Raw genomic sequence first — 19,080 nt, forward strand, 5'->3', positions numbered from 1 at the left:
TGGTTAAATGCATACTTGGAGTGTGTCTCAAAGTGGGCGTGACGAAAGAAGTGGGTCTAACATCAGCGCTCCGTTATTGGTTAGACAGTTTTGATTGAGTGGTTTGTTTTTTTGCTGTGCAACTAGCGAACCACGAGAGTTAGTTTGGACTTCTGTTTTAAAGCCAGAGAATGAGTCAGTCGTATTTCACTGTTAGTAATAATTGTAGATTTTCACATAGTTAAACAGATTATTATTTATTTTTATTAAAAGTACTGATGCTCGTATGCTTACTGTGACTGTCACCCGGATATTGGCTACACTGGGTAGCTACTTTCCACGCCGTTGTAGAACAACAGTCCTTGGCAAGCGGGAGCAAAGGACACTGTCGGTGTCGTTTCTGTTCATGCCCTCCCCATTGAGTAGACTGTATCAAGGTGACAGCTAGATGGTTATCAATGTTATTTATTTCTTGTGTAGGCTGCTATCCTACTTGAAATAAAATAAAGGGTGGGGGGGAATACATTTTAGCTACCAAAGGCGACACCGTTGCTGCCCAGTAGGAAGAACCTCTATGCAACACCAGTACTTGTCACGGGTATCGTCGGTGAACGAGGACCAAAATGCAGCAGGACTGTGTTTGTTCATTTTGAACATTTATTAAATCAAAATGAAACACAAAAACAAAACGAACGATCCACTGACAGTCTGGCAAGGCACAAGGCTAAACACAGAACAATTTCCCACAAACACACAGACAAACCCACCCAACTAATATAGGACTTCCAATCAAAGGCAACACCACACAGCTGCCTTCAATTGGAAGTCCACCCCAATTAACTCCACATAGAAACACACTTACTAGACTACACATAGAAATACATAAACATAGACCATAAACCAAAAACCCGGAAATACTAAATCAAACACCCTTTTACCAAAACACCACCCCGGACCACATAAAACAAATACCCTCTGCCACGTCCTGACCAAACTACAATAACAATTAACCCTTATACTGGCCAGGACGTGACAGTACTCTAGTTGCCATGTTAGCTAATGTTACCAACGGCAACTCTGTGATAAAGCTGCCCAGTGGGAAACCTCAGGTCGGCAGGCACCTCCATAGAACACCAGTGCTCTGGTTGCCATGTCAGATAATGTTACTGCCAGTGGGAAGGAGCTCAGGTCGGCACTAGTCATTCACACCGGTTTATCGACTTGTCGTGCAACCCAGTCAGTCATGCAAAACGGTCTTCAGTGGCAACAAATCTGCCCAATTAGCTAGTTCGCATTTCATACACCCACTTGTGTTGATCCTCCCACTTCTTTCGCCACGCCAACTTCCACACTCTATGTGCGCAGTTACCCATGACTCTAATTTTACAGCCTGATGCATCGGTGTATTCAACATCAATTGCGCTGCTTACAGGGGTTTTGACGATATAAGCCGGTACTCTCCTAGCTATGCTAGCATCACCCTAATGTGGGTACTAACAAGCTGTCTGCAACACTTGTCCAGCCTGGTGTAGCTGTGGCTCTCCGGCAGACATTTGCCAAAGCAGGCTTGAAAGAGCAAAGAATTACATGTGAATACTGTCCATTTTTAACGTTGATCTACTGTATATAGATTATGTCAACCCTTATTTCTGTGTTTGTATACATCAAATCACAGTTTTGTCCTCCAAATATAATTATGACACCATGTTTTAATGAATAAAGTAGACTGCCTAGTACAACCAGTATGAGGAATCATTCCAGTCTCCCTGCTGATGCCTGGGCTGGGGTCAAAGGCCATTCATTCAGAGTTGGCACTCAAACAGGTATAGAAAAACAGCACATCAAGTAACAATAGCCTGCCGACAGGTGTCATTTGAGCAACTGCTAAACAAATGGTTGGACTGCTTAGGATACGCATTTGAACTGGACATCTATACAAATTGCTCTGTCCATATGATCATACAAATGGATCGTACAAGGGGTCAGGTCATGGGCAAACAGTCATTTCTGGGACTACAAGTGTAGCATCCAACATCTGTGCTTTTCATCTAAAAACAAAAGAAGAAGATTAGGTCTACACCAGCATCCTACCATCAACAACACTCAATAATGATTATTGCCAAATACTATTAATAATTTGACATTGACATTTTAGTCATTCATCAGACGCTCATAACAATGATAAAAAATGGAAAAATCTTACCATTCCATTTCCTGATGCGCCAGCAGGGTATCTCAATGGACAAGTGTCTTCCTCGAGTAAAGGATTTCTGCTGAGGACCCCTCAACTCTATTTAAATCATTAAAGCGGTCTCTGGTGAAATCAACATGACATGGTTTCTGATGAAGAGGTCTCATCCTGGCAAACAAATGTCAACCATCTGCAATGTGCAGCGGGGAGTCGAGACACACTCCGAAACAACCAACTCTTTTACAGTTTCCTCTTTGATCAAACCCTTATTTCTGAGCTTATGCCTTACAGAAAGGTTTTCGATTTTAGCTGGAGTTGCACTACAAAACTGTCTAAACGCAATCTCTCTCTAGCTAGCATGACGGCGGTGAAAATGGCAGCAGCAGGTGTGAGAATGAAAGCTCTCACACAAACACACACACACACACACACACACACACACACACACACACACACACACACACACACACACACACACACACACACACACACACACACATTATACCACACACCTGAGATCTGGTGTTGAGTTGAGTGGGCAGATAAAGCAGCAACTGTGGGATATTCTGGACCACCTTCACCATCAGCTCCTTACTAGACACGAGCACAACCATCAACCAAGCGCATGTTACTTTGTGTTTGTGTGTCCGTGTGTGTGTGTGTCATCATACCTGTCTGGTAGATGATGTCCCTGAATGATGAGAGCCACAGAGGAGCTGAGCTCAGGGTTCACAGCTACAGAGCACCTGAGCTGAGAGTCAGTCAGTCTTCCCCAGGCCTCCACCTGCACACAGACACACAGACACACACGTGTCAGTCTACCTTACCAGTACGTCTGTTAGCGAAGCATTGTGTGTGTGTGTGTGTGTGTGTGTGTGTGTGTGTGTGTGTGTGTGTGTGTGTGTGTGTGTGTGTGTGTGTGTGTGTGTGTGTGTGTGTGTGTGTGTATCAGACAGCCTACCTGTAGAATAGGGCTGGTCTGACCCTGTAAGCTGTGTTGTATTGTGGCTCTGGCCTCCCTGGATCCTCCATAGCTTCTCCAGCCCCTCAAATCCCCAACAAAACGTACCCGTCTCCCCTTACAGTGCAGGTCCACTGACACACTCCTCATGGGCCCTATGGAGGGGAATGAATTAGGGCACTAAGGAGAAGTAGGCTAGTGGAGAAAAGGCATAACTGTGTACATTCTGAACTTCAAGGAGATTCCAGACATGTCACAGATTGGTTATGCCAGAACGTTACATAGGACATGTTTGACCGATAGCGAACGTTACAAATAGGTCCACTTTCTGTCATTCCGTGACGTTAGCTGGGTTAGCGTGCTAACCTGTGAATTGGGCGGTCAGGGCTGTGTCCAGACTATATGGCAAGTCTGTACGCGGTGATGAGAGAGGGGTCAGAGAGAACAGCATGGCTAGATGTCCATCGGCTACACTGACGTTCAGGCCAAGGCCCAGCAACCTGTGACCATCCACAGAGAGGTGAGCCATGGACCTCAGCTGAGACAGCACCCTGTGTGTGGAGCATTGGGCCTGGGAGAGGGAGGAGAGGAAAAGGGGAGGAAAGACAGTGGGGTGGGGAGCAAGTGAAAGGGGGTTTGATTACACCAAGGATAGATCATTAGACCAAGGATCCTTGTCTTCTTTCCTTCTTCTGCACTGTTTTCAGGGCCAAGTTTCCCGAAAATCATTAAGCATGAAGTTCATTGTTTGTTTTTGGGAAACTCACCCCTAATCAGTAAAGATGAAGATAATTGAAATGTACTGCAGGAACACCCACACAGCCAAATACACTCAATTCACCGAAGATATCGGCAGAGATATTCAGACTGGGCGTAACTCTTTACCTCCATCGTCTGTGGAAAGCCTCTCTCTTGAAGCCAAAGCCAACTGTGCCACAGGTTGCCTCTCAGTTCAGTAGCCAATGGACTGTCCTTCAGCTGAAGCCCCAGTCCTGCTAGCTGAGCTCCAAATTGGGACTGAATGTTCAGGTTCCTCACCTGTCCAGAACCAAGCTCTAGCTGGAAGCACAGCAAAGGCATCATACTGAATACTTATCTAATAAGATACAGTAGAAAAACAGATCGATATATAAGCCAAGGAATCTAAACCTCTAACCCACTTTTTACACTAACATGCCAACCTGAACCGTACTGTGCTGGCTTGGATCTAGTTTTTTTTTCTCACATTGTCCTTTCCAGCCCGGTTCCAGCAACTATGGTCAACCCAGTACAGCTCGGCTCAGGTTGGTTTGGCTTGGCTCAGCAATCTGACGTCTCTAACCTGGATACTGTTGTTCTCGGGCAGTCCCCAGTTCTTCAGAAGTTCCATAGTGTGATTGGCAATGCTCTTCACCCTCACCATCCCTTGGCTCCTCTCTACGGTCATCTCCTCAATGAACTAAAAGTAAAAGTGTTTACCATAAAGACGGACATGTACACATACCAAAGACACGTGAAATTGGCTAAAATGAATCTGGTGGATAATCATTATATTGCATTCACTATTACATTCATAATGACTACAAAGAAGGACACATCTTAGGGTACATCTCAAAAGTGGAAAATTGCTCCTTTTGCATTCTTTCCCTGATGTACGCTGGTATAAAAAAAAAAGATGCAATGTGTTTACAGACCAGTGCAGATGAAGGAGAGGAGTCTAGGAAGCGACTTTAGACTATTGGGGATGCACCCCGCCCACCCCCTAGTCTACAACAGGACAGTTTTCTCCGTTGAGATACAATATCATACTTAGGGCCCTGTGTTTTGCGCAATTATGTGCCATGCCTGGATTTAACCTTTATTTCAAGCTTTTTTATCTAACTGTTCCCTTTTCTTTTGGTCCAGTACCATCCTCAGACAATTGCTATATTTTTTGGGTGAAATTCTCATTTTTGGATAAGGCTTAACATGCAGGATAAAATATTGATATGTCACATGATTGCGCAAAACACAGGGCCCTAAATAAGTGTTATATTTAATGATGTGGTTTCCTCTCTAAACAGCCGCTGTTAATCAGGTTACCTGTTGGCTACCCACGATGCAGTGGAGGAGCCAGTGGTAAGAGCCGTTGCCATGGCTCTCTGAGCGCGTCGCCATGGCAGAATTGGCGGGGAGACCCACCCTTTCTAGCAGGGGCACAGAGTGGTTGAGATGGGCTGATGCTTCCTGCCAACCCTGGCAGACACAAACAGAAGTAGACACAGTACTTGGAATGTGTTCATTCATCTCTATGTTTATCAGTCAATGGACATGCATTGTTCGGAAGAGGCCGTTCGGAACACTGAAATGTTTGTAATTGTGAAATGTACGGAAAAAACAGTAGCCTACCTTTGTTGTTTTCAGTGCCATCAAAGCCTGTAGTTTCTTTTCATCCATCGCCATGGAGACATGGGTGTCTAGGAGTGTCTGGGTGATGACGAAGGACCAAGAAACTTCCATCTTAACTGGACTACCCCATTCCTATAAAATATTCGGTATACAACATTATAGACCAACAAATCAAACCTTGGTTGAAAATGTATGAAGAGTTAGTAGTTATTAACATAGCAGTGTGGGATTAAGTTGCACCTAAGAGCTGATCTATGTTCAGGTTCGCACTTTTCACCCAAATAGTTCAGGTTACGACATAGGGACGGGAAGCTGATCCTAAATCTGTGCTTAAGGGAAATCTGTACCCAGTGCGAGACAGTGCCAAAGCTGTTGGTAGTGGAATAGAATAGAATACTTTAATCAAAATGTGCCGGTACCTGTAGTGCAGTGCAGTTGTTGTGGTACACCATTGCCCCCTTCAGGTTGTCCCTTGTCATCACCGTCGCTGAGCCTCTCACAGCACATTCCCCCAGCTGTAGCTCCACCTCTGTATCGTAGCCCTGTGAGTCTGCCCTACCACTACCGGTCACCACTATCCTACTCTGGCCCGGTATCCCCTCAAGGGCCGTGACGTTGTGACTGAGGTGTCCCTCTAGCCTCAGCCCAGACCTGGCCCCTGCGGTCAGCCTCAGGGAACCCCTCTGTTGCCCCTCCACACTGGCATCCAAAATGGCCACCCAGACATTGTGGTCATCTGTTCCCACAGAGCCGTTAAGGTGGACCTGGGAGGGGAGGTCAAGACCCTGGGGAAATAAAAGTTGGATGGGAGTGTGATTTAGTGATTTAACTGCATGGATTTCTTCGGGCATGGCTATTCAGTAAGAGAGTGACTTACTTGCTGTCCCAGATCTATTTGTAGGTGTTGGCTATGCAGCACAAACAGATATGGGACCAGGCTAACTAGATTAGGCTACATACAGTAAGTTGGATATGAAGACTACAAACTTTCAACATGAAATCAAACCAAATGTTATTAGTCACATACACATGGTTTGCAGATGCTAGTGCGGGTGTAGCGAAATGCTTGTGCTTCTAGTTCCAACAGTGCAGTAATATCTAACAAGTAATCTAACAATTCCTCAACAACTACCTAATACACACAAATCTAAAGGGATGGAATAAGAATATGTACATACACACATATGGATAAGCGGCATAGGCAAGGTGCAATAGATGGTATAAGGTACAGTGTATACATATGATTTGAATAATGTAAGACATGTTAACATTCTTAAAGTGTCATTGTTTAAGGTGACTAGAGATCCATTTATTAAAGTGGCCAGCGATAGTCCCTATGTAGATAGCATCCTCAGCCCCTCTGAGTTAGGGACTGCCGTTTAGCAGTCTGATGGCCTTGAGATAGAAGCTGTTTTTCAGTCTCTCGGTTTCACTGTTGAAGTCATAGGCATGCAATGAGGATCCTCTCTGTATAACGTGTTGCATTTCAATATTTGAAAAAAAAAGAGGATAGCCTACCTGTAGCAACGGACAATCTGACTCCGTAGCCCACTGTGTCCGTCCATTAGACCCCATGTCTCCTTTAGCTCTGATATGACACGAGTCAGCTTTAATCAACAGGGCCCCAAACTGTCCGGGGCCCTCAGGGGCCCAAGCCTCTATGCTGGTCTTCAGGGGGAGGCCCCTGGTCCGGAGCCCAGGGAAGGAGTGTGTCAGGGAGCCAGAGAGGTGTGATGCCGGACTGCAGGACTGGCCCAGCTCCAGAGTAAGATCACGGTTGTCCAGCTTTAGAGTACAGTGAACGGCCAGCTGGCAAGGGACCAATGAGAGGAGGCCCTGGAAGGCCAGGGATGCAGGGAGTCCTGTGCTCTGTGGAGAAATGTACATATATGGACATGTGTGGCTCATGCGCATGTAGACACACAGGCATGTTCACGTGCACGCACATACACACCCGCTGTAAAACACACATGTGCAGTTCCTCAAAGTATATACACACAAACCCTATCTCTAACCACACATGCCAACACTATAAAGCACTATCATGAATGCACACTTCCCAAAAACCCCTGCAGTTTTCAATTATTCTAACAAACAAACATTTTACAACACAAAACCTTTCTTCTATCCATACTGTCGACTCAAGGCAACCCCTCTCCCTTCACTCTCACTCCCCCTCTCCCTTTACTTTCACTCCCCCTCTCCCTTCACTTTCACTCCCCCTCTCCCTTCACTCTCACCCCCTCTCTTTCACTTCCCCTCTCCCTTCACTCTCACTCCCCCTCTATCTTCACTCTCACTCCCCCTCTATCTTCACTCTCACTCCCCTTCTCCCTTCACTCTCGCTCCCTCTCTCCCTTCACTTTCACTTCCCCTCTCCCTTCACTTTTACCCCCTCTCTCCCTTCACTTTCACTCCCTCTCTCCCTTCACTCTCACTCCCCCTCTATCTTCACTCTCACTCCCCTCTCTCCTTTCACTCTCACTCCCCCTTTCTCTACCTCTCTTCTCTCCCCCTCTCCCCATCCCTCGACAGTAAACAAAGCAAAGCCCTCTTTCCAGCTGCATCCACAAAGCTCTGTCAATCACACACATACGAACACACACACACGCACACGCACGCACGCACACACACTGCTCACAATTAGAGACAAGGAGCTCCCGCTGCTAGTACAGACACCACGGGCCACTGATCCAGACAGAACACATATGGTCTCGCAAACCATCCTATGGGCTACGTCCCAAATGACAACCTATTCAGGACACTATTGTTAACCAGCATTCCCTATATCGTGCGCAGCTTTTGACCGCGTTAGGGTGCCATTTGGGACGCAGCCTTGGTATTCTATCACAGCGACACCCAGTTAAAAATGAGCCCCCGAGGTTTGCCTTTGATGAAGACTCCTTCTGAAGTTCTTCAAAGGAGACGGGTGTGTTGATAATTTATAGGCACCCCCCTATTATTATCAAAACCATCTCTTAGCTGGGCTTCCAGCTAGCACAATCGAAGTGGTCATAACTCAGATATCAGGCTGTACCATAGTGGTGATTAATAGCTTAGTCAATGTTATTGTAGGGCGTGGTTATAACCGTAATATTTGCGGTAGACAGAGAGAAAGACTTTGTTGATGCATCAGGGTTGGGGTCAATTCCATTGAAATTCCAGTCAATTCCGGAAGTACACTGAAATTCCAATTCCAATTCTCTTCAATGCATTTCAATTGGGAAAATGTGGAATTGGAATTTGGTTTACTTTCTGAATTGACTGGAATTCAAATGGATATTGAACCCAACTCTGCGGTAGGTAGCCTAGTGGTTAAGAATGTTGAGCCAGTAAACAAATGGTTGCTGGTTGAAATACCAGAGCCGGCAAAGTGGAAGAAATCTGCTGTTCTGTCCTTGAGCAATGTAGTTAACCCCCAATATCAACTGGTCCTGGCGTGTGCTGATGATGTCGATTAAGGCAGCCCCCCGCACCTCTCTGATTCAGAGGGGTTGGGTTAAATGCGGAAGACACATTTTGGATGAATGCATTCCGTTGTGCAGCTGACTAGGTTTCCCATTACCCCAAAAGCTGGCCAAGGCAGAAACATGCAGGCACTCACAATGGAACTTAGCCCAGCACTAACACATCAGATTCCACTGATCGGTAAGCGGAATCAGATTTGTTTGTGCTCTCCTAGCCAGTGTGTTCTTTACCTGTAGTTCTGGGCAGTAGTGGGTCACATTGACGACCCAGTTAGCCTTATTCTCCCCAGAATCAGCCCTGATCCGGCACTGCCCCAGCTCCAGCTCCACCCCTACCCCAGGGCGTTCACCAGTCGAGATACCCAGGACCAGGGCACTGCGAGGGGGGAGGCCCAGGGCATGGAGCCCCACCAGGGAGTGACGGATGGAGCTCCTGAGGCTGAGCTGGGGGAGGCAGGAGGATAAGGCCAGGCTGGCGGCCCCCCTCTCCTCTCCCCCGGTGTGGAGGTGTGTGTCCAGACGCGTGGTGCAGCCGGAGCGGACCAAGGAGCCGTTCACCGAGAAGTACGGAGGGAGGAGAGTCTGTGGAGGAGAAACCAAAAGTCAGCAACGACAGCCAAAATATCAAATCAAAGTTTATTTGTCACGTGCTCCGAATACAACAGGTGTAGACCTTACAGTGAAATGCTTACTTACAGGCTCTAACCAATAGTGTGAAAAAGCTATTAGGTGAACAATAGGTAAGTAAAGAAATAAAAACAACAGTAAAAAGACAGTGAAAAATAACAGTAGCGAGGCTATATACAGTAGTGAGGCTATAACAGTAGCGAGGCTATATACAGGCACCGGTTAGTCCGGCTGATTGAGGTAGTATGTACATGTAGATATGGTTAAAGTGACTATGCATATGTGATGAACAGAGAGTAGCAGTAGTGTAAAAGAGGGGTTGGTGGGTGGTGGGTGGCGGGACACAATGCAGATAGCCCGGTTAGCCAATGTGCGGGGCACTGGTTGGTTGGGCCAATTGAGGTAGTATGTACATGAATGTATAGTTAAAGCGACTATGAATATATGATAAACAGAGAGTAGCAGCAGTGTAACAGAGGGGTGGGGGGGGGCACACACACGCTGAGCTGTAGTCAATGAACAGCATTCTCACATAGGTGTTCCTTTTGTCCAGGTGGGAAAGGGCAGTGTGGAGTGCAATAGAGATTGCATCATCTGTGGGTCTGTTTGGGCCGTATGCAAATTGGAGTGGGTCTAGGGTTTCTGGGATAACGGTGTTGATGTGAGCCATGACCAGCCTTTCAAAGCACTTCGTGGCTAAATAAGACAGTCAAATTTGCAATAGTCTTATTTTGTGTGTGTTTTTGTGCTGAATTCAAATCATTCTAAAAGATACATATGAACTGACACATCATCAACAACATCACACACCTATATAGCCTGTGTATATAGCCTCGTTATTGTTATTTTATTGTGTTACTTTTGATTCGATTTTTACTTTAGTTTATTTAGTAAATATTTTCTTAACAATTTCTTGAACTGCATTGTTGGTTAAGGGCTTGTAAGTAAGCATTTCACAGTAAGGTCTACACCTGCTGTATGTGGGCGCATGTGACAAATAAAATGTGATTTGATTTGATTGGTCCTGGGTTCTAAATGTGAGACAGCATTACCCCATGTGTCAGCGATATGTCATGCTGTAAAGGAAAGCGGAGGCTCATCTTTCTGGTGAAGATTCCTCACTTCCTGCTTTCTGTCGCTGGCAAACATGTTTGAGGTCACTTGTAAAATCAATTTGATTGATTGATTTCCTGTTGCCGCCATGTTTCCACCGCTCTACTCATAGAAATAGAATGACTTTGATTAGAATGGGTATGCCCGTTCTAGTAATTATATTTCTATGTCTCTACCTTAAGTAGGTTACAGCGCTGACGGACAACCAGGGTCCATGTCCTTCTGTGTTCCCCTCTATGTAGATTAGTCCCGTGGGTCAGCATGGAACACGTATCACTCTCCAGCTCCACCTGTGCCTGAGTGGGCCCCGCAAACACGCTCAGGGTGGCGTCCTCTGGTATCCCAGCATGCTTTAGGGTGGCAAGGTCATGTTGGAGGACGGCCCTGAGGGCGGTGTTTGGGGATTGGCCGAGGGGCTCCCAAGTCGCCGTGACGTCCAGGTTGGCCGAGTGGGCGTCCAAGGAAACCCGGGCGTTCCCGGAGAGGGAGGCGCGTCGGAGCTGGGCTGACCCGTGCAGGTCAACACTTTCTGGGATGGAGGAGGCGGAGAGAGTGGCCCATTGGTGGTGGAGGGTCCAGCCCAGCTCAGCCCGGCTTTCTCTCAGTAGCAAGGATAACAGGCAGTGGAGAGAATCCTGGTTCTTTTTAAGATCCACAGTACCCCTGAGGCCATCTTTCACAGCACTTCCTATTATGGTCATAGATGTCCTGCCTGGTGCTAGTGCCCCTTCCCCTTCAGTGATCCGCACCCAGGCCACCCGCACCTCTCCCCCGCACTGTGTCGACACCACCAGGCTGGATCTGACCGAGTCACACACCCCGCTCACTTCCACCCATAGGTAACACCACCGCTCTGCCCTAACACGACCTCTAACCTCGGCCTTGTGTGTAACATGAGGAGTCCCATACTCAACCAGGCCGTGCCATGCATAGAGCCCTGCCGCCTCCTGCCTCAGCCCCCCACTAAGGTCCACCCTCCAGGGGCCAACCACCAACCCGAACCCCAGGCCCCATCGCTTTGGCCCAGGCCGGAGCAGAAGCCTGAGGCTAGAGTGGGAGGGTAGCCCCAGGGAGAGCTGCAGTAGCCGGGAGGAGTGGGTGAGGTTAGCCCTGAGCTCGGCCTGGCCCGTGGGGCTGTAGCAGCCTTTGGCCTGTGCGGTGATGCTAGGGTAGGCTAACGCTAGGCCGTAGCAGAGCCTGCTGCTGTGTGGTCTCTCGGAGCGAAAGGCGCGTACCTCCACAGGTCGACCGGCGACGCTTCCGGAGCACTGGGCCGAGAGGCGGTCATTAGCGGCACCGTTGGTGGCGTACCCCGTGCAGCTCATCTGTGAAAACAGAGACCCCGTCGACACAGTTTGTTTATTAAAGGGGGAGCAGTGGGAGAAGATGGAGGAATTTAACAAAGGCAGTATGGCACATGAGTTGGAGCGCACGGTTCCTATTCTTCCTTGGAGTGAAAACAACTCTGATATCAGAGGCTCTTCACTACAGAACTAGTAGCAATTGAGCAAATGCATTTGCCCTTTTCAAGTCAAATTTGCATGGCTTACAAAAGTGGCTACTTGACTACTGTAGAAACACTGTTGGTATGGTACTGAGGGATTATAGAAATGGAATACAATTATGCTAGAAATGGAATACAAGTGTTGTGATATTTGAATTTGTTGCAATGTTGTAAATGTGTTTTTGAGTGATTTTCCAATGTAAAAATGTGTTAGTCACCTGCAATGATGTAGGTATGATTCCTTTGAGTTGCCTCAGGTGGTGAAATAGAGACACAGTCAGGTTGGCAGCGTTGTTCCCCTTGCCAGCTTCCACTAGGACGTCCACCTTCTTGTGCTCTTCAACTGCTATGGCCAACCCTGCACTCAAACGCTCTGTCTCCTCCTACAGTCAGAGGTCATGAAAATACATTTGCTCATTAAATATTCAACTGAAAATACTGTAGTACATAGAAGTAAAGACTGAATTATGAATGTCTTTCATGGCTTGAAACCTCAAAATCAAATGAATTTCTATTCTTATAATTATAAAAGCCTTAGCTTGAAGCATCTTTGATACATCTTCTTCGATATCTTTATAAGTTATCTTCAGGAATATGTCCAAAATCAAGTTCAATGCAGCATTCTTAACAACAATAGAGTAGCGAGAAAAAAGAGAAAGGATGAGGAAGAAGAGGATGAAGCTGCACCTGATAGTGCCCTGTAGCCTGGATGGAGCTGGGCAGGCCTCTTTGGACCAGGGCCTTGCTTTGGTGCTGTACCCTGGTTTGGAGCTCCCATCGTGGGGAGGCCCCGCCAGTCCTGGCCCTCTCAAACTCAGCCTTCAGGCCATGAGCCCCGGTCTGTAGTTCTGCCAGCATTGAGAGCCTGCCCTCCTCCTGGGTCCAGCTCACCTGGGCACTGCTGTTACCTGGTATACCTAAAACATTGGTGACAGACAATGGTACACAATGTATGTGTGCGGATTTCTGTCATTTACCAATACTTGAAAGGGTATGTAAGACTTATGATAAACAGGGCATGTGACACATTCTTTTTTTTACAACAGATTACGGTTTCATATTATCATATTAATTGAGGACATCTAAGGAGACAGAAAGTGTGGAGGTGAAAGGAGCATAGAAGGACATCTGAGGAGAGGGAAGAGGGAATGGGGGAGTAGAGACTTAACGTAACTATAATCTGTGACGGACGGAGGGGGTCACCTGCAGTACGGAGCCAGCGGGAGGAGTGAGAGAGCTGGGCGTTGACTCCACCCCTCGCCTGACTGCCCAATCGGCGGCTCACATTCACACACAGAGACTCCTCCCCTGCCCGAGCGCACAACCAATCACTGGCCGCGTCAGGCTCTTTCCCCAGCATGCCATCCTCTTCCTCCCAGGTGTCTCCTTGGTCCTGTTGATGACTCAGCTCCACACTGTACACAGCCTTACTCACTGTCACTCTCAGCTGCCCTGCAACACACATGTACACTTCATAGTACTGAATAATACATTTCTGTGTGTGTGTGTGTGTGTGTGTGTGTGTGTGTGTGTGTGTGTGTGTGTGTGTGTGTGTGTGTGTGTGTGTGTGTGTGTGTGTGTGTGTGTGTGTGTGTGTGTGTGTGTGTGTGTGTGTGTGTGTGCGCGCGCGTTTCACCATTTATACAGCATTAACATGGAAAATACACAAACCTGGGTTCGCCATGGCACTTCTCGAGACAAGACCAGATGAATGAGTCTCAATCACTTCTTATGTCAAATAGATCCATACCTTCAGTGAGCCAGTCTGACTGCCCCAGGGCTCCTTCCAGACTCAGGGCAGGAGGCAGAGCAGTAAGGCTGGGTAAGGAGTGCCTCAGGCCGCCCGTGACAGCCATCCGGAGCCACGGGGAACCAGGGGAGTGCTCCAATGAGCCAGCCACCTGGGCCTGCAGGACCTCCCCTCCCTGGTCATAGGAACCATGCATGGAGAGTCTGGAAGGAGATAGACAGGGAGAGATGAGAAGGTATGGAGGTACTATGAACGATTACAATTAGGATACAGAGTGAGAAAGCATGGGGAGGGATACAGCAAAACTGTGGTTAAGACAGACAGACCTGTACTAAGTACACACTGTATGTAGCTACTTGATAGACTAGTATTTATATATTCTTAATTCCATTCCTATACTTAGATTTGTGTGTATTGGGTATATATTGTTAGATATTACTGCGCTGTCGGAGCTAGAAGCACATGCATTTCGCTACACCTGCAGTAACATCTGCTCACCATGTGTATGTGGCCAATAACATTTGATTTGATTTAGTGAGAATGCACTCACTTATCTGAGGATATGTTGGCAGACATGTTGAGTTGCAGCTCAGCGGCTGAAGTAGGTAGTAGAGTCTGGAGCAGGGCCAGACGTATACTCAGGGCTCTGGTGTCTCTAAGTAGGGAGTGGGAGAGCTGGGCCTCCAGCAGGGCTCTGTCCTTCCCATCAGCCCTCACACACAGAGAGCTGCTCACTCCGCCGTCCACCATAGACGTGTCTGCAGTGAGCCGGGCCTGGAGAATACAAAACGTAAAGTTACGAATACTAAACCCATTAGAAACCACGAGATACGCTGACCAAAAAACTAAAAAGCAACATATTTTTTTTAATTTATATACCTCGTCAATTAAGGGATTCAATTGTCAACCTTTGAAAAAGCACATTAAGCAACCCACCTCCAATGTTTTAAGGATCTTGGATTGGAAGGGATGTGTGAGCGAGGAATACAGACCAATTCTGTCTGATGAGCCATTCAGATTAACAGAAAACTGATGGAGAAAAAAAACACATTGTTAATGATTGATAAGTGCTGTAATCATAAATAAGCAATATTTATTTATGTAAGTGGTGAATGAATAGTTACTCTTACCTGACACTCCTGCCGGTTGATTCCTACTTTGCCTCTCACTAGGTAATCAAACACACTGTTATTTTTAGGATTCCAGGACACATCTCCTTCCAGAATGGCCGACGAAGGGAGCTTCAACTGAAATAGCTAAGAAAGTCATGGGTCCATCACAATAGTTTTTTCCTCTCCTTGTCTCCCTTCCTTGGAAAGATGAAATCAAATACCCAGTGGACATCCATCATATTCCCCTATTGTTTTTATGATATCACTGCACAAGTGACAAGATGAAGAAGTCTTTTCACACTATTGGGATGAAACTCCACACTTCCTTTCTGGTAATGTCAACACAAACAGTGCATTCGGTAAGTATTCAGACCCCTTCCCTTTTTCCAAATGTTTTACGTTACAGCCTAATTCTAAAATGAATTCAATAAATAAACATCCTTATCCATCTACACACAATAACCCATAATGACAAAGCGAAAACAGATTTTTAGACACTTTTGCAAATGTATTAAAAATGAAAAACAGAAATACCTTATTTATATAAGTATTCAGACCCTTTGCTATGAGACTCAAAATTGAGGTGAGGTGCATCCTGTTTCCATTGATCATCCTTGAGATGTTTCTACAACTTGATTGGAGTCCACCTGTGGTAAATTCAATTGATTGGACATGATTTGGAAAGGCACACACCTGTCTGTCTATATAAGATCCCACAGTTGACAGTGCATGTCAGAGCATAAACTAAGCCATGACGTGGAAGCTCCGAGACAGGATTGTGTCGAGGCACAGATCGGGGGAAGGGTACCAAAAAAATTCTGCAGCATTTAACGTCCCAAGTGTCCCCTTTTATGGTAGAATGGCCAGACGGTAGCCACTCCTCAGTAAAAGGCACATGACAGCCCGATTGGAGTTTGCCAAAAGGCACTTAAAGGACTCTCAGACCATGAGAAAAAAAATTCTCTGGTCGGATGAAACCAAGATTGAACTCATTAGCCTGAATGCCAAATGTCATGTCTGGAGGAAACCTGGCACCATCCCTACGGTGAAGCATGGTGGTGGCAGCAGCATCATGCTGTTGGGAAGTTTTTTAGCAGCAGGGACTGGGAGACAAGTCTGGATCGAGGGAAAGATAAACGGAGTAAAGTACAGAGAGATCATTGATGAAAACTTGCTCCAGAGGGGTGAGGACCTCAAACTGGGGCAAAGATTCACCTTCCAACAGAACAATGACCCAAAGCACACAGCCTAGACAATGCATGAGTGGCTTCGGGACAAGTCTCTGAATGTCCTTTTGTGGCCCAGCCAGAGACCTGAAAAATAGCTGTGCAACGACGCTCCCCATCCAACCTGACAGAACTTGAAAGGATCTGCTGAGAAGATCCTCAGCATCATACCCAAGAAGACTCGAGGCTGTAATCGCTGCCAAAGGTGCTTCAACAAAGTACTGAGTAAAGGGTCTGAATAATGTGATATTTGCTTTTTTTTTTAAATACATTTGCAAAAATGTAATTATAGAGTATTGTGTGTAGATTTTAGAATAGGGCTGTAACGTAACAAAATGTGGAAAAAGTCAAGGGGTCTGAATACTTTCAGAATACACTGTATAGGGCTCTATTTTTGGCTGGTGTTAAGGCGGCACAAGTGTCAAAAGATGTTAGTTTGAAATTTCGTCATGTGAAAACTGGTGGGGCAGAAATATTTGAGGTGGTCGAATTGCTGCAAAGAAACCCCTACTTAAGGACACCAATAAGAAGAAGATACTTGCATTGGCCAGGAAACACGAGCAATGGACATTAGAACGGTGGAAATCTGCCCTTTGGTCTGAGGAGTCCAAATTTTGGATTTTTGGTTCCAACCGCCGTGTCTTTGTGAGACGCAGAGTAGGTAAACGGATGATCTCTGCATGTGTGGTTCCCACTGTGAAGCATGGAGGAGGAGGTGTGATGGTGTGGGTGTGCTTTGCTGGTGACACTGTCTGTGATTTAATTTGAATTTAAGGCACACTTAACCAGCATGGCTACCACAGCGATACGCCATCCCATCTGGTTTGCGCTTAGTGGGACTATCATTTGTTTTTAAACAGGACAATGACCCAACACACCTCCAGGCTGTGTAAGGGCTATTTGACCAAGAAGGAGAGTGATGGAGTGCTGCATCAGATGACCTGGCCTCCACAATCACCGACCTCAACCCAATTGAGATGGTTTGGGATGAGTTGGACCACATGGTGAAGAACAAGCAGCCAACAAGTGCTCAGCATATGTGGGAACTCCTTCAAGACTGTTGGCAAGGCATTCCAGGTGAAGCTGTTTGAGAGAGTGCCAAGCGTGTGCAAAGCTGTCATCAAGGAAAAGGGTGGCTACTTCGAAGAATCTAAAATGTAAAATCTAGTTTGATTTGTTTAACATTTTATTGGTCACTTCATGATTCCATATGTGTTATTTCATAGTTTTGATGTCTTCACTATTATTATACGATGTAGAAAATATTAAAAATAAAGAAAACCCCTTGAATGGTGTGTCCAAACCTTTGACTGGTACTGTATATATATATATTTGTTTATTTTTTTCTTTACAAAAAATATATTGGTGATTGGAAATCTATCTGGAATATTAAAGCTGATCTACCCCCCCCCATATTTTTTTGAAAGAGGGTGTGACATAGCCAAGTTGTTGTTGTTTAGCATTTCATTAGAATTATTCATTCTCTTTTTAGGGCTTATCAATAATTTGTTTAATCTTGCTTATTGACCATGTCCATGCTCAGCCATAATGCAATTTACAGTACATTTTACATTTTAGTCATTTAGCAGACGCTCTTATCCAGAGCGACTTACAGTAGTGAATGCATACATTTCATACATTTTTTCTCCGTAATGGTCCCCCGTGGGAATCGAACCCACAACCCTGGCGTTGCATACACCATGCTCTACCAACTGAGCCACACAGTAGACCTAGACCCTATATCAGTGTGAATGCTATTGAAGCCATGGAATTACTTAGAACAATGTGGACTGCAAATGGGTTCAAGTTAACCTATTCAGCAAAGATAGGTCTACATTTTGTTATTTCGTTTCTGTCAGCTATTTATTAACCTGTTGGGGGTAGTGGGCAGTATTTTCACGGCCGGATAAAAAACGTACCCGATTTAATCTGGTTATTACTACTGCCCAGAAACTAGAATATGCATATAATTATTGGCTTTGGATAGAAAACACCCTAAAGTTTCTAAAACTGTTTGAATGGTGTCTGTGAGTATAACAGAACTCATATGGCAGGCAAAAACCTGAGAAGATTCTGTACAGGAAGCGCCCTCTCTGACCATTCCTTGAGCTTCTTGAAGCTTTATTGAAGACTGAGGATCTTTGCTGTAACGTGACACTTCCTACGGCTCCCATAGGCTCTCAGAAGGCAGGAAAAAGCTGAATGATGTAATTCCAGCCACTGGCTGAAAAACATTAGCACTTTTGGTAAGTGCTCTATCAGAGGACAATGGGCTGAGGCGCGTGCACGAGTCAACCCCATATTTTATTTTCTTTCGTCTTTCAACCTAAACACGCTTTCCCGGTCGGAATATTATCACTTTTTTTACGAGAAAAATTGCATAGAAATTGATTTTAAACAGCGGTTGACATGCTTCGAAGTACGGTAATGGAATATTTTGAAATTTTTTGTCACGAAATGCGTCGTGCGCGTCACCCTTCTTTACCATTCGGATAGTGTCTTGAACGCACGAACAAAACAGAGGATATTTGGATATAACTATGGATTATTTTGAACCAAACCAACATTTGTTATTGAAGTAGAAGTCCTGGGAGTGCATTCTGACGAAGACAGCAAAGGTAATAACATTTTTCTTATAGTAAATCTGATTTTGGTGAGTGCTAAACTTGGTGGGTGTCTAAATAGCTAGCCCTGTGATGCCGGGCTATCTACTGAGAATATTGCAAAATGTGCTTTTTAAAATCGGACATAGCGAGTGCATAGAGGAGTTCTGTATCTATAAT

At 45.8% G+C, this 19,080-nt stretch overlaps 1 protein-coding gene across 2 annotated transcripts in view; it reads right to left on the bottom strand.

Moving 5' to 3' along the window:
* LOC106568756 (uncharacterized) overlaps positions 1 to 19,080 on the bottom strand; it is a 67,094-nt gene that overhangs the window by 19,031 nt on the left and 28,983 nt on the right. Inside the window, exons 35-53 of one of the 2 annotated variants that reach the window (XM_014139386.2) lie at positions 15,090 to 15,206; positions 14,896 to 14,988; positions 14,510 to 14,733; positions 13,960 to 14,162; positions 13,413 to 13,661; positions 12,897 to 13,126; positions 12,428 to 12,592; positions 11,941 to 12,030; positions 9,197 to 9,547; positions 7,017 to 7,367; positions 5,918 to 6,283; positions 5,499 to 5,630; positions 5,193 to 5,345; positions 4,453 to 4,569; positions 4,017 to 4,190; positions 3,498 to 3,702; positions 3,132 to 3,286; positions 2,842 to 2,954; positions 2,683 to 2,764 (exon numbers count right to left, since the gene is read on the bottom strand). In XM_014139386.2, the coding sequence (XP_013994861.2) occupies positions 2,683 to 2,764; positions 2,842 to 2,954; positions 3,132 to 3,286; positions 3,498 to 3,702; positions 4,017 to 4,190; positions 4,453 to 4,569; positions 5,193 to 5,345; positions 5,499 to 5,630; positions 5,918 to 6,283; positions 7,017 to 7,367; positions 9,197 to 9,547; positions 11,941 to 12,030; positions 12,428 to 12,592; positions 12,897 to 13,126; positions 13,413 to 13,661; positions 13,960 to 14,162; positions 14,510 to 14,733; positions 14,896 to 14,988; positions 15,090 to 15,206 (3,570 nt within the window). Of the gene's footprint in view, positions 1 to 2,682; positions 2,765 to 2,841; positions 2,955 to 3,131; positions 3,287 to 3,497; positions 3,703 to 4,016; positions 4,191 to 4,452; positions 4,570 to 5,192; positions 5,346 to 5,498; positions 5,631 to 5,917; positions 6,284 to 7,016; positions 7,368 to 9,196; positions 9,548 to 11,940; positions 12,031 to 12,427; positions 12,593 to 12,896; positions 13,127 to 13,412; positions 13,662 to 13,959; positions 14,163 to 14,509; positions 14,734 to 14,895; positions 14,989 to 15,089; positions 15,216 to 19,080 lie in introns of both variants that reach the window. The other variant, XM_014139385.2, reaches the window with a different exon arrangement.

This window comes from Salmo salar, chromosome ssa14 (assembly GCF_905237065.1).
Source record: "Salmo salar chromosome ssa14, Ssal_v3.1, whole genome shotgun sequence".
Classification (NCBI taxonomy): domain Eukaryota; kingdom Metazoa; phylum Chordata; class Actinopteri; order Salmoniformes; family Salmonidae; genus Salmo; species Salmo salar.